The 16,016-nt window shown below is 39.1% G+C and overlaps 2 protein-coding genes and 1 non-coding gene across 3 annotated transcripts in view; 2 read left to right on the top strand and 1 right to left on the bottom strand.

Moving 5' to 3' along the window:
• The window catches only part of OSBPL1A (oxysterol binding protein-like 1A), a 110,505-nt gene that overhangs the window by 46,103 nt on the left and 48,386 nt on the right, over positions 1 to 16,016 (top strand). The window contains 1 exon segment of the mRNA NM_001133772.1: positions 327 to 483. Coding sequence (NP_001127244.1) covers positions 422 to 483 — 62 coding nt within the window. The 5' untranslated portion in view covers positions 327 to 421.
• Positions 1 to 16,016, top strand: part of DKFZP469O0726 (protein) — a 224,864-nt gene that overhangs the window by 168,857 nt on the left and 39,991 nt on the right. Inside the window, 1 exon segment of the mRNA NM_001135369.1 lies at positions 327 to 483. The gene's annotated coding sequence lies outside the window, so the exon portion shown is untranslated.
• Positions 7,166 to 7,273, bottom strand: LOC112130044 (U6 spliceosomal RNA). Its single transcript, XR_002912356.1, has one exon. It is a non-coding gene; the product is annotated as a U6 spliceosomal RNA (small nuclear RNA).

Here is a 16,016-nt window from a genome sequence, read left to right as displayed (position 1 = left end):
AGGGAAGAAAGAGGTGGAAATTTTGGGGGCAACCACCGAATATGATTTCATAAAGAACTGAGTAATCTTTGGAGATGTCTTTTACTATGTAAGATCTGTTTACTTGTAAGCTTATATAAGCGTACCTCGGTTTGATAAATTCACTTCAGCCTTATATTGGGTGCAGATTCTTTGAAATCCCTGAGGAGGTAGTTAACGGATGGATTGTTGAGGGACAAAGTAGGCTGCTTAGGTTTCAAAGCCTGAGGCGTGAAGGGAGGGATCAATTGTTACCGAAGCCTTGCACCCAAGTTCAATTCATTAACTATGAACCTGCTCTGCCACAGATTCCGAGTCCGAAAGGTCCCTGAGTAGATTGGAAGCAGTGACAGCACACTCCTTTGAAGAGGAAGGAGAGCATTTGGGCAGCAGAAAACACAGAATGTCCGAAGAAAAAGACTGTGGTGGCAGAGTTGCCCTCTCCAATGGCATCAAGAAACACAGGTAGGATCGCCTCTGACAGTTGTCACTGCTGCATTTTTACGATAAAGTACATTTGGATTCATAAAGAAATATATGTCTTGTCTTCATTTTTCCCCATGTAGGGGATTTATATTGCTATATCACCTCAAAGAAAGCATTTAACTTAAGCACTTTTTCCTCTGTCTATTTAAGAGAATCATCTATAATTGTAGGAACAGAGCACATGGGCTTAGCAATCATGTTCTTAGACGGGCACATAAATCCTTTAGTTGGTGATTTAGAAAGGTTATTCAGAACTACCTGTTGAAACTGATCCTATGCACCCTTTCTCGTCATACATCTTTTATGACTCTGCCTTCCATTGCTATTTTAGTTTCTGGCCATTTGATCTTCTAGTTGGTTTTATTAAGAATGAGTGGCAATATTGCCAGTCTGTTGATGCAATTTAGTTAAATTTAAACAAAGACTTTGATTAAGACCCAGGACTTGCTGAACATACCCGTTTTATACTGTCTAATAACATTAGTATGTTTTTATCCCCTTAATGGCTTGGTCTTAGAGATTGTCCCAAATTAATGAGACGTAGTAGATACTCACAGTTCTCTGATTTCAGCCCGAGTTTACAGAGACAGTGGTGTATATGCGTGCTAGTGTTCATATAGTAAAATATTTTATAAAATGATCAGTGAAGGATGTATTCTGTTGTCATTGTAAAAATTACTTTTTGGGTAAGGAGTTATTAATGGTAATTTCTGGAAAATAGTTTTTTGTTTAATATTTGTAGGTTGTGTAACTCTAATTCCATTTCTGTACTATGATTCTGGCCACAATGGTTTTGACTGTTGTTCTAGAAAAAAATTGTGTGCATCACTTCTCTGGCTTATGTGTATTTTCCCTTTGTTAACAAAAAATGTCTCAGTTTGTATTTATTTTTAAAAGATTAGTGAGTTTTAGGTAACCAACTAGATAAAAACAGTTTCTTCTGTTGGGTTAGAGGTTGTCCTCCAAACATGCTTATAATTGCAAATTATGTGCCCAGCAGTGAGTGTCTTTCCTGATTCCCCCTGTAGTTACTATCAGTTTCTTTGGAGTTCAGTACAAAATTCTATTTAAGACATGAAATACTTACCAGTAAACTTGGCAGACCTACCAATCTCTAAAGAGAAGACAGTCTTTAACTATTTAACACATACACCATGCCAGTCTGGTGAGAACACAGGTGAAATCTTTGGAAAGTTCAAAGAAGCATGCAAATATTCAGTATTATTAATATCAGAAAAAGCACTGTGCTTAGATGCTGTCCTCTGCTGTAGCTACAGGGGATTTCTTTATTGCTTGTTAGGACTCAGTAGTTCTTTTGTATGTGTGCTATAATCATGACAGTAGTTATTTTGCATTTGACAGAATTATATTATACCATATTCATATATTCTGTGTTCTAAAGTCAAACCCAGAATGGTACAAATGTGAAAGTTAAGATGAGATTAAACTTTCAAAAACAAATGCAATCAGGACAGGTCACTAAGGAAGAATACAAAGAAATGCAAGTAGGTGACCTAACCAGAAAAGTGTAACTGATAAATGAGATGCAACTTATTAAACCTATAAATGTAGTATGACGTTCTTCAGTTGTTCAAAGTGGAAAGAGGAAAACTTAGGAAATTGTCAGCAGTGTAATATGTGGGAAAAGATAATTTCCTGTTTTTAAAAAGTAGCTTTCATAGGAGTTTTTTAAAACCCTTTTTTCATAAAGTTCTTCTCTAATCAAATAAATAGAGTATATGCCACAGATAATTTAAAAGTTTAATTTTAGAATAGGAAGCAAGAGTATTCAGTGCTATCACATGCCTCTTGCCTGCGTCCTACATTGCATAATAATCTATGAGTATAATAGACAGTTTTTATATTGATATCAAGAATAATTTGTATTCATAGTAGTTTGGGTTGTGTTTTAGAAAAACAGGCATATGTTGCTACATGACCTGGGGGATCAGCCTGAAGTGACCAAAAAATTTATTTGAAGTCTTATGTTTTATCTTTAAAATTCATGTGAAAATTATATTTGACCTTGTCATAGATTTCTATTTTCCTTACTATTAAAAAAAAATCATTTACTTACGATTTATTTAACTTTCCCATAGGAACCTTGCATTTCTCCCTCACCCCATACCACCAGTAGTACCCCCTGGGAAATATATAAATTTAGGGAGACATGGGAAACATATGGATTATAAACTAGTTTTTAAAGAGAGACAATGTGTGTTTTTTAAAATGAGAAAAGAGAATATTATAAATTGTAGTTCACATAGAAAGTATTAAATCCCAGCTTAACTTTTGCTTGTAAAATAGAACAAGCGTTTTCAACCATTAATTTCTTTTTTAGCCATGGAACCATTTGTGAAACAAGTTTAATGTGGAAGCTGTTTAAATCTCACCACCTTCATTTCTGTGGTACTTTTTTTCCAGAAAATATCAAGTTGTTTTGTGGAAAATTAGCGGACACCGTACTGTAGTCAGGTTTATATTTACAGAGCTTATTGCCATCTTGGCCACATTCCATGGGAGCAATTCTCAAAGCTTGGACCTAATGTATTATGTTTATTCTGAGCTCTAATCTTCTAACTTGTTAGCAGTATTACCCAACTTATTATATTTGGTAAAGATACTGGTATTTACTTCAACCTTGCCGCCAAATACAGTGTAGATGATACTAACAGAAAGAAAATTAGTCACAGTCTGAAACTGTTGGATCCATGTTATGATTCTGTAAACGTTATTCGTTATATTAACATGAATAGATTAAAGGAGTAAACCATATGGTCAACCTAATAGATTTTAAACATTTCAACAAAATTAAACAGTTATTCAAAATGATCAATACATACATTAGCAAATCACAAATAGAAGAAAACTTCATCTGGTTAAAACTTAAACTACTTGATAACAACATATTAAAACAGTTCTTATCAGGAATAAGATGCCTGCTGTCATCTTTTTTATTCGGTATTATTTGGAGGCCACACCCAAACACACACACATAAAACTTAGAAATAAAAAATATGATGACATCGTCCCCATAGAAAACTTGTAGAAGTTATTAGAATAAGAAAGTTTGGCTAGGCTGCTGTATACAAAATCAGCCAATTACATTTCCGTGGACCATTAACAGACAGAAACTACAGTTAAAACTGCGGGAGAAGATATTTACAGTAGCTTTAAAACAGTCACATACCTAGGAATAAGTCTTGGGGGAAAAAAGGGTATAATAATGAAACTTTCTGAAAGAGATAAAACTTACTGAAAACGAAAATTCATTGTCCTGGTATATGTAATAGAGCTAGCATAGCAGATTAGTGAGGGAAAGAATAGATGGTTTGGTAAATTGTGCTTGGATAATCATTTAATATGGAAGAAAGAAAATGGATCTCTATTTCATAAATGTAAATACGAATTCTAGATGAATCAAACAGTTAAATGTGGAAGTTCAAAACTTAAATACTTTGGAAGAAAATGTAAAATATCTTTACAAGTTTGAGATAGGGAAGGATTTTTTATAACAGAAATATGATAGGGACTTTTTTTTCTGTCTGATTCTAATTACTTGCATTTGATTAGCTTGAATAAAGCCTTCTGTAGTAAATGTGGCTAAGAACCTGAGAGGTTTATTTTGCTGAAATGGTAGATTAGGACCCCAGGTGATTGCTTAGTTTATTCACCCTTCTGATTGCTTTAGATTCTAGTTCTTAGCCACAGGAAAGAGGAGTGTAACATAACAGTTGTCACTGCACACGAAGCATTTACACAAGGAGTGCCCCCACGAATTGAAGGTAAACAAAGAGGCTGAAAACGTAAGCTAAGAAAATACCTTCCAGGAAGTAAGATTATATCGAGAAAATGTTGTTAGTGGTAAATAAAAATTATTTAACATGAATACATTTAATCACTAGAATAAAACTACCTTGGTTTTAAAACCTCATTCCCTAGGCGAGGCACGGTGGCTCATGCTTGTAATACTAGTACTTTGGGAGGCTGAGGCGGGTGGATCACTTGAGGCCAGGAATTCAAGACCAGCCTGGCCAATGTGGCGAGACCCCATTTCTACTACAAATACAAAAATTAGCTGAGCGTGGTGGCACATGCCTGTAGTCCCAGCTGCTTAGGAGGCTGAGGTTGCAGTGAGCCAAGATCATGCCATTATACCACAGCCTGGGTGACAAAGCGAGACTGTCTCAAAAAAAAAATAACCAAAACAAAAGAAAATCTCACTTCCTAAAGATATGGGATAGATGATCTGGACTCAGACGTCATTAGATCAAGGAATAGCGTTAGCAGCAAGTCACCCCACCCAGAGATCCTCTGGTGCCCTGGGTAGAAAAATACCCTGTCTATCAGGAAATATTTGGGATAATTCCTCATCACATAGTGACCGGGAGCACTGAAGCTACACCTTTGATTTTCAGAGAACCCAGGAGCAGTGAGCAGTAAGGGAAAGAGCAAGAGCCCTGCCCAGAATGAGCCAGATTTGTGGTGAGGGCTGGGGGCTGGAGGGAACAGTGGTTCCCAAGACAATGGGAGCCTGTGCTCTTCTTTTATCTCCCGGCTCCCTGCCTAGAGTACTTGTCCTGGAAAGTAGAGGGTTGCAATAAAAAGAATGAGTAGCATCACTAGAAGCACAAGCAGCTCTGCTGTGAAGCCCACCTCTTTCACAAGCTGGACACAAGCCTATCTCAACTCTCCCAAGAGAGAAAAGAGAACTAGGGACCAAGGAGCAGGCAATGAGAAGCTTTCAGAGGAATAGTAAAGGAAGAAGATGCTTGGTATTCTAAAAGGCATGGAGGTCAGACGAGGGCACCACTGTGCTGTGGTGTAGGCGGACTGTTGGCAGTCCTGCCATGGCAGGTGTCTGTCATCAGAGGCCAGTGGAGATTGGACACCTGGAACAGATTGGCAAGTTGAATGGCAGCAGCTGAAGCAGAGGACTAAAAACCAGCAGGCCACTCTCATTACGTGTGACATCCATCTCTCCCACAAAAGTGCATTTGGAGATGTAACAAATGAGAGGGAGAGCCAGCCTGGCAGGAGGAGACTAGAGTGGTTATCCAGCGAATAGGGCTCCAATTTGAAAACCTCATCCAGGACTAACAAGCTGCTAGGCCATGGGGTCACTTCAAGTATGTTAGGAAGAAGAAACAAGGCAGCCTGAATCTAGATTCATGAGAATTACCTTCACAAACCTGAGTTGCCCAGCTTATTGCCAGGAATTACTCTGGGAAAACTGTGAGGCATCTTTCCTCAAGACATTGACCCGTCCTGCCCTAGTTTAAAAAGCAGATAGGAGTTGCTCTTTTGGAGACAGGCTGAGACTCTTTAAAACACAGTTGGAAAACCCCAAAGTTGCTTCCAGTTCTAGCATTTTCTAAGCAAATGATGGTGGGACATACTTTCACCAGACTCCAAGCACTTGTTCTCATCTAGTCTAGATGAGTGATTATTGTGGGTAAATCAGAGCAGTTTTCTAGGGCAGCCATAATCTGTAAGGCTATGCTTAAATCAACCAAATAGCAAAGAGCTAAGAAACTTTTGTATGAAGAGAAATAAAAAATATTTTCAGGTGAATAATCCCGTTTCTAAAACTTTTTATTATGGAAATTTTCAAACATGCCTACAAGTAGAATAATATAATGAACCCTTGATTCCCATCATTCAGCCTCAACATTTACCATGTGCCCAATTTGGTTTCATCTGTAAACCACCACATCAATGTTTTGATTTATTTTTATTTGTTGTGAGACAGGGTCTCACCCCATTGCCCAGGCTGGAGTGCAGTGGTGTGATTATAGCTTACTGCAACCTCAACCTCCTTGGTCACAGGTGATCCTCCCACCTCAGTCTCTTGAGTAGCTGTGACTACAGGAGTCACTAGCATGCCTGGCTAATTAAATTTTTTTTTTTCAGATATGGAGTCTTGCTATGTTACCCAGGCTGGTCTTGAACCCCTAGCCTCAAGACATCCTCCCACCACGACCTCCCGAAGTGCTGGGATTACAGGCATGAGCCACTGCGCTCGGCCTCCTATAATTTTAAAGCAAATCCAAGCTATACCATTTTATCTTTATTTTTTTTTAAGGACATAGCTTTTTAACTAACAAAAATTGTATATTTGTAGTGTACAACATGGTGTTTTGAAATATGTATACTGCACATTGTGTAATGGATGAATTGAGCTAATATATGCATACCTATATATATATAAGCATGTGAGGTCACATGCTTATTTTTTATGGTGAGAACACTTTAATCTCTACTCTCTTTAGTGATTTTCAAGTATATAATACATTGTTAGTAACTATAGTCACCATGTTGGGCCAGGCGCGGTGGCTCATGCCTGTAATCCCAGCACTTTGGGAGACCGAGGTGGGTGGATCACCTGAGGTCAGGAGTTCAAGACCAGCCTGGCCAACATAGTGGAACCCCCATCTCTACCAAAAAATACAAAAATTAGCCAGGCGTGGTAGCGCATGCCTGTAATCCCAGCTACTCAGGAGGCTGAGGCGGGAGAATCGCTTGAACGCGGGAGGCAGAGGTTGCAGTGAGCCGAAAGCACCCCACTGCAGTCCAGCCTGGGTGACAGAGAGAGACTCCGTCTCAAAAAAACAAAACAAAAACCATGTTGTACAGTAGATTACTTGAACTGATTTCTACCAAAAATATGGGACACTTCATGAATTTGCATGTCATCCTTGTTCAGGGGCCATGCTAATCTTCTTCGTATCATTTCAACATTTAGTATATGTGTTGCCAAAGCAGGCACTCATTTCGTCTTTTAAATAACTCAGTATGTATCTCTAAAACAGTGGGAGTCTTTTTTGCCTCTAAACCACAGTACCATTATCATGTGTAATAATAATTTCTTAATTATCATCAAGTATTTAGTTAGTATTCACATTTCCTTGATTGTCTTGTGAATGTCATTTAGTAATTGGATCCCAAAGTTCTACATACTGCCTTTGGTTTCTATGTCTCTTAAGTCATTGTACTCTAAGTTTCCTCTTCCCTCCCTCATTTTTTCTTGCCATTTATTTTTCAAGAAACCCGGTCATTTGTTCTGTAGAGTGTTCTACCATCTGGATGCACATGTTCTTTCACTCCTGAATTTCCTGTGGACTGATGGTTTTTACAGAGGTGTGGCCAGATTTATGTTTCAGTTTCTTAGCACAAAATTCATAGGTACACAAACCATAGGCACTTCCTATGACATCAGTCAGAGAGCATTTGCTCTCTGATTCTCTTCTTTCTGTAATGGTGAGTTTGATTCTTGGGTTTAGTCGTTGACAATCTGGCACATCCATGATAAAGTTGCCCGACAGTCTTTCACCTAATGATTTAGTTGTTGATCATTGTCTTCATCCTTATTTCTTTAGGTGCTACAAACAGTAGTCTTTCAATTCTGTCATTCCTTCTACATTTATTAGCTGAAAATCTATAAAGAAGAGCTTCTGACCGGGTACAGTGGCTCACACCTGTAATCCCAGCACTTTGGGAGGCAGAGGCAAGTGTATCACTTGAGGCCAGGAGTTTGGGACCAGTTGGCCAACATGGTGAAACTCTGTCTCTGCTGCAAATACAAAAATTAGATGGGCATGGTGGCAGGTGCCTGTAATCTCAACTGTGAGGGAGGCTGAGGCAGGAGAATCGCTTGAACTTGGGAAGTGGAGGTTGCCGTGAGCCGAGATCACACCACTGCACTCCAGCCTGAGCCACAGAGCAAGACTCTGTCTCAAAAAAAAAAAAAAAAAAAAGAGCAAAACTTGTCTCAAAAAATAAAGAAGAGCTTCCTAGTACCTCCTTACAAAATGATCTACGTGTTGGTTCCCTAGCATCCTACAAAGGTGATATATGAGCCTATGGGTAGGATTTGTTTAAATCTATTACAGTATCTTTCCCCCTCTTTGGTCAGAGTAAGCCCCTTTGGGTTGGCTTCTGTGTCCATCTGACAGGACCCTCATTGGTTTCTTTGGTGATTTTTTTTTTTTTTTTTTTTTTTTTTTAGTTATTTGTAGGCAATAACTCTATTGTCTTTGATAGCTGCCTTGCTTTCTGATAAGAAAAAAGTGTTTCAGGCTTACATCATTTGTTTCCTGCCCCAGACATAGAGTCAGCTATTTCTCTAAGGAGCCATATTTCATTTTAGTGGGAAATAATATTTAGAAATAACAGTCTGAGTGGTAAGGATGTTCATTGCTACTGCATTGACCGTTGTTTGTAGTCTTATTCCTCGGAGAGAGCTGAAACCTTTCCTCCCCTTTAAAAAAATAAATAACCGATGAACCCTAAGCAAAAACAGGTAAATAAAATTGTTTTTGTCCTTCTTTTTAATTTATATGAAAAGGTCTTTGAGTTCTGGAAGTTTGTATTGTCCTTTGAAACTGGAATTTAAGAAAGAGGTAGCTGAAAAGAAAGTACTGATCTTAGAATAACATTGTTTTCTATTGGCAAATGTGAAATAAGAAAAATTGCCCATATATTTAAAATCCATGAACATGGTTTTTCTTTTTCTTTTTTCTTTTTGGAGACACAGTCTTGCTCTGTCGCCAAGGCTGGATCCAGTACAGTGGCACAATCTCGGCTCACTGCAACCCCTGCCTCCAGGGTTCAAGCAATTCTCCTGCCTCAGCCTCCCAGGTAGCTGGGACTACAGGCACACGCTGCCACACCCAGCTAATTTTTTTGTATTTTAGTACAGACAGGGTTTCATTATGTTGCCCAGGCTGGTCTCGAACTCCTGAGCTCAGGCAATCCACCCGCCTTGGCCTCCCAAAGTGCTGGGATTACAGGTGTGAGCCACCGGGCTCAGCCAGTTTTTCATTTTGTTGAGAATGCAAAGGTGTGTCTGGTCTCCACAAAGCTGGTTGTAAAGTTACATTGTCAAATGTAAACAAGAGGTGATGAGAGGCTGTAAGCTCTGTTATTTATACCTGGGTCCCTTGATACTACTTTCCCCATTCAGAGGTCTCATTATTTTCTCCTTTTGATCCCTGGACTTTTTCAATATCTTAGGTAAATATCCAATTTCTATTTCAAGTTTACTTTATAAACACTTATAATCCCCAGAATGTCAACAGAAAGAAGCAGTTAAATATTTATTAAAACGTATATTCCTCCTTGGCATCTCAATCTATTTATCCAAAGATGTACCCTCTTCCCCCAACCCTCCCACTCCCAACACACGTGAACACAAGATTTTGAGTGCCTAGGAAATATCTTTCACAGTAACAGCCTTTTAATGGTCTGCCTTAACCTGTTTCTTCTGCCCACATCTTCTAATAAATCATAGATTGGGTGTCTTGACTTCTGGTGACTTAAGGGATTTGGTCTCTACAAATACACTGAAGTATCTGTTTTCCTTTGGAGTTGTGCCAATCTAAATTTTGCCTAAAGGAGAAAATTGCCTCAGGGGGCACGGAGTTCTTTGGCCTTATTTGCTTTGCTTGGTAGCTTAGGAGGAATTTTCCTCTTTCAGAAAACACCATATATAATAATAAAAAATTGCAAGGTAAATAAATTAAGGAAGTGATTGTTTTAAAAACCACATAGATCCTTTACAGGTTGGTTGGTTGGTTGGTTTGCCTTGTGTTTTAGAATCCTCAGAAGAATTTGGTTTATACACAGCTCTTTTCAAAACACATTGATTGCATAAAATGTGATATGTTCTCATTGTCTGGGCTATGACCTGCCGTTGTATCATGTTGATACAGCACAGTGTTCAGCCAGGATTTGAAATTTAGCATAAAGTATCCATTTTACCATAGTAAATTTCAGATCTGATTGTATGTTTTAGGACATTGTGTAATCTTTCTCAGCAGAAAAAAAACCTGCTTTAGGAAAGGGGAAGGATGCAGTCCTATGCAGGAGAGGTATTTTACTATGCTCAGAGCAATCCGAAAGGAACAGAAGGGAAAATAACATACATGTCAGAGAACCCTGGAGATATTATGTGTTACGTATCACAGAGCAGGAAGGAACCAGAAACTCAACTCCCTTCCTAGAAATTGTATCCCTCTGGTGGTAAGCAATCAAAAGCATCTCAGATCATTTATAAACAGAGTTAAATCAGACTGTGGAAGTAGCTAAAGCAAAGCACAAACAAATTGTTATATTTATTCTGAAAAAGTAGGTGTGGTTTGAAGGGAAGTTAGTCTGGAAAGTTCAGAGCCATGAAAAGCAACACAGTCATATTTGCAGAAGGGCACTTCTGTTATTCAGTCCATCTCTGCTTCCTTTTTTGTCTTCTCTTGTTGTGAAGTATTTTTTGCACAGTTCCCCAAACCCTTGTTTTGGTGATCAGAAATCCTTGTCTGCAGTGTTCCAGATAACATACAGCCTATTAAAAACAGCCTTGCTCCAGAGTTACATTCAAAGATCAACAATTTTTATCAAGAGTTCAAACCCACATTCTAGTAGAGAACTCCAGGTCTCACCAAACAGCCTACTGCTACCACCAGCCTCCTAATCCAGCTGCAGGTGTTCAAGTTCTGAGACATGACCTTTCTCAATAGAGAGCCCAAGAGATTTCTGTTACAGTCAGGAAGGGCTTCTTTCCCCTCCCCAACCAACAAAATTACCAGTAATAAGACAGCTTTGGATACTTTTTGGAATGTGGAGAGATGTTAGTAGATGTGTGCTCACCACCTTGAAGCCTCTCTGCTCCTTAGAGAGCTCCACACTGCAGGAGACCTAGTTAATCCTTTAGGGATGACAGTAGTTAGCTCTGATCTGTGCAGCATTCACCATGCATTGCATTAATCTCTCTGTTGTTCAGACCATTTCCTTTAGGTCCTAACGACCGTGATCTGCTCTCACTTTTCACTTCATTTCAATGACTTCGCATCCGTCTGTTCCAGCACCTGTTGCGTGAAATCTAAGTTATTCTTAGAGATAAAGGTGAGCAAAGAATAGTGACCTTGTCCCTGGGTTAAGGTCTGCCTTTCTGTTTCATCTTTCCTTCTCCGGGACTGTGCTGAACTCTGTGAAGCAGGCCTATAGTAAGGGAACCCAGCTGCCTAAAATGGCATCTTCTTAGTCAACTAAAAGCCTGGTTCAGAGAGATTTTTTCATCATTTCCTGTTTGCTTTCAAATGTGAAGATTCTGTAAGCATTCCTGTTAATCCAGTTATGGTGATAAACTGAGAAATAAAAAGAAAATGTACTGTGTTCTTGAAGCTTGACAACGAATTCTAAATTTTAGAAATCCATTGTGAAAATCAGTTTAAAATTGTGTACATACAATTTTAACTTATTAAAGTCAAAACAAGTAAAACCTCTTGTAAAACAAGACCACCCTAACCTTTTTATTGTGTAGAGCCAGATTTGTTAAGTGGCAATCATAGACTATAGATAAGTAATTTAAAAGATCAAAAATGAAAAATAATTTTAAGTTATGGAAATATTAGCAAAATTAAATAGTAATATCAGGTAATTACATCAGATTTTATTATTATTATTATCATTTTGAGACAGTCCTACTCTGTCATCCAGCCTGGAGGGCAGTGGTGGTGTAATCTTGGCTCACTGCAACCTCTGCCTCCTAGGTTCAAGCAATTGAACTGCTGAATAGCTGGGCTTGCTGGGATTACAGGCGTGTGCCACCACGCCTGGCTAATTTTTTATATTTTTAGTAGAGATGGGATTTCACTGTGTTGCCCAGACTGGTCTCAAACTCTTGAGCTCAAGTGATCCGCCTGCCTCGGCCTCCCAAAGTGCTAGGATTACAGGCGTGAGCCACTGTGCCTGGCCACATCAAATTATTAAACTTAAAATAGGAAACCAAGTCATTGGATTTTTTTAAAGATTCATAACTAAAAAAGGTATATGACTAGTCTTAGAGCTCTTGTCTTAGACTTGTACTGACCTGCTTCTAAGACGCTAAGCTAATTTTAGTTGGAGAGGTCTAACAGCAGGTTAAATACCCAGCTGTTGAGTCACCCTCATCTCTGACTAAGCTGGAAGATACGGTGCTCATTTATGCTAGGCTTCAGAATGGCATTCTAGATATGCAGAGAGAACTTTGTGATGACTGTATTTGTCTGAATTCGAACCTGAAACTAGGTACAGGGTACATTATAATAACAGTCATGCAGGAAGAGTTTTAAGTGATTGGCCTTTTTAAGACCAGCCTAAATTCTGCTTCTGTTGAAATGGGGATGGGCAAATTTCAGGAATTTAATTGTATAGGTAAATTTTAGACACTTTGTGTTGATTTCTGTATATTAAACTTACCAAGTATTTCATATATAACTTTGAAGATCTTGAATCTTCACGTACATTACAACTAAAGTTTTAATTAATCGTACACAACTGAGAAATAATAGTATTTTTAAGACTGTGGAATACATCTTATCACCTTTGGAGGGCAAACATTTTCCCTTGTTTGAGGGCATCATTTTCATTGTGATAAAATCAAATTGCGTTAACTTAAGGTGAGATTCTGTGAGTTGTGTGACTAAAAACCAGTATTTACTCTCAGATTTAAATGTTAAGAGAATATGAAAAATCATATCGAACTTTTAGGCAGTCAGGTGAACTACTAAAGATGAGTATGTTGGTTGAAATGTTTGAATTCTGTCTTATTAAAATAAGGTTATATTTGTTTCAAACTATCTTATTTATTTCAAATATTTTTAAGCCCACTTAGCAGAAGTGCCAGAGTTTTAAAGTTTTTGAAGGCCGGGCGTGGTGGCTCACGGCTGTAATCCCAGCTCTTTGGGAGGCTGAGACGGGTGGATCACGAGGTCAGGAGATCGAGACCATCCTGGCCAATGTGGTGAAACCCCGTTTCTACTAAAATTAAAAAAAAAAAATTAGCCAGGTGTGGTGGTGCGTGCCTTTAGTCCTAGCTACTCAGGAGGCTGAGGCAGGGGAATTGCTTGAACCCGGGAGGCGGAGGTTGCAGTGAGCCAAGATCACACCACTGTACTCCAGCCTGGTGACAGAGCAAGACTACCTCTCAAAAAAAAAAAAAAAAGTTTCTGAAGCAGATTCAGAAATGAAATGACATTTTGAAACAGAAGTATCTCAACTGTAAACATTCCTCGATATTTTATTTATCCATCTTCCTAATATCCTCAAAACCTTATAGTATTCGAAATGCAGTTAATATTTGTTGAATGAATTGATTTTTTTTTGAGATGGAGTTTCATTCTGTTGCCCAGGCTGGAGCACAATGGTGCGATCTCCCAAGTAGCTGGGATTACAAGCACACGCCACCACACCCAGCTAATTTTTGTATTTTAGTAGAGACAAGGTTTCACCATGTTGGCTAGGCTGGCCTGGAACTCCTGACCTCAAGTGATCTACCCACCTTGGCCTCCCGAAGTGCTAGGATTACAGGCATGAGATACTGTGCCCGGCCGGATTTTTTTTTTATTTTAACTGCCTTGTTCCAAAGTTTCTTAAATCTGTACTGGGAAAAGGGAAAGCCCTTCTGCTGACTGTCTATGCCAGTGGTTCTGGAAAGTGGAGATTTTGGACTCTTGTGATGGGGAGTAGGGGTCCCCAAGGCCCTTTCAGGGGACAAAAAAGTTACAACAGTTTTCATTATATTACTAAAAATGTGCCTTTTTCCTATCATTCACTTAAATGTTTACAATGAAGTTTCCAGACTACTTGATGTAAGAAAGCGCAGATGGAATGCATAAACAATTATGAGAATCCAGTTATCCTTTCTTAATCCAGACATTTAAAAGATTGCAATAATGTAAAACAATGCTACTCTTCTAACTATTTTTGTTATGGGAAATACAGTCTTTTTCTATAAAAATGTTATTTAGGGCTGGGTGCGGTGGCTTATGCCTGTAATCCCAGCACTTTGGGAGGCCGAGGCAGGCGGATTGCCTGAGGTCAGGAGTTTGAGACCAGCCTGGCCAACCTGGTGAAACCCTGTCTCTACTAAAAATACAAAAAATGAGCTGGGCGTGGTGGTGGGCACCTGTAAATCTAACTATTCGGGAGACTGAGGCAGGAGAATCACTTGAACCCGAGAGGCAGAGGTTGCAGGGAGCCAAGATCATGCCATGGCACTCCAGCCTAGGTGACAGAGCAAGACTCCGTCTCAAAAAAAAAAAAAAAAGAAAGTTATTTAGGTTAACATATCACTTTTACTTTTATTAAATGAATTAATAAGTCAAGAAATTATTTTCAGCTTTTTAAAAATTTGGTAAATAGCAGTAGATAAAATCCACATTAAAAGAAAACTGTACCAGATACGATGGCTCACACCTGTAATCCCAGCACTTTGGGAGGCCAAGGCGGGAGGATCACTTGAGTCCAGGAGTTTGAGACCATCCTGGGTAACATAGGGAGACCCCATTGCTACCAAAAGAAAGAAAAAATAGCTGAGTATGGTGGCACTTGCCTGTGGTCCCAGCTACTTGGGAGGCTGAAGCAGGATTACTTGAGCCTGGGAGGTCAAGGCTGCAAGTGAGTCACGATTGTGCCACCGTATTCCAGCCTGGATGACAAAGTAAGACCCTATCTCAAGAAAAAAAAAGAAAAGAAAAGGAGAGATAAATGAAGGGGAAAGAAAAACTAACTCTTTTGGGGTCTTCAATAAGGGTTTTTTTGTTTTTTGTTTTGTTTTATTTTTGAGATGAAGTCTCACTCCATCACCCAGGCTGGAGTGCAGGAGCACAATTTTGGCTCACTGCTCACAATTTTGGCAACCTCCACCTCACAGATTCAAGTGATTCTCCTGCCTCAGCCTCCCAAGTAGTTGGGATTACAGGCACCCACCACCATGCCTGGCTAATTTTTGTATTTTTAGTAGAGATGGGGTTTCAACATGTTGCCAGGCTGGTCTTGAACTCCTGACCTCATGATCCACCTGCCTCGGCCTCCCAAAGTGCTAGGATTACAGGTGTGAGCCACTGCACCTGGCCCTGGGGTCTTCAATAATTTTTAAGAGTTCAATTGATCTTAAGACCAAAAGTTTGAGAAATGCCAATCTATACCAACAAGTTACGTTACATTATAGTTTCTTTTTGTTTATTTTGTGGTTGCAGTATAATTTTTATGTAGTGAAAGTAACAGATCTTACAGACAAATTTGATGAGTTTTGTCAGGTGCGCAGACCCACGTAACTAACATCCCAGTCAAGATGTGGAACATTTCCATCACTCTACGATGTTCTCCCTGACTCCCTTTCAGTCGATTCCCCACTCTCCGTAGACAGCCACTGCTCTGATTTCTGCCACTATGGATTAGTCTTATCTTGAACTGCATTATAAATGAATCACAGAACGTGTACTCCTTGAGTGTGGCTTTAGTCACTCAACACCGTGTCTTGACTTTCATTCCCATTATATATATCGTTGCTCGTTCCTTTTTATTGGTGAATGCTATGTTAGTTTGAATATCTCACAATTTGGCTTATCTGTACTCCTGTTGATGGAATTTGGGTTTTTTCCAGTTTGGAGTTATGAACAAAAAAGCTTTTATAAATGTTCTTCTAGATACCATTCTGCGGACATGTTTTCATTCCCTTCGCTATGTAAGAGTCG

The sequence above is a fragment of the Pongo abelii genome, chromosome 17 (assembly GCF_028885655.2).
Source record: "Pongo abelii isolate AG06213 chromosome 17, NHGRI_mPonAbe1-v2.0_pri, whole genome shotgun sequence".
NCBI lineage: Eukaryota > Metazoa > Chordata > Mammalia > Primates > Hominidae > Pongo > Pongo abelii.
The sequence above is the reverse complement of the archived record's forward strand: the minus strand, read 5'-3'. Positions and strand labels throughout refer to the sequence as shown.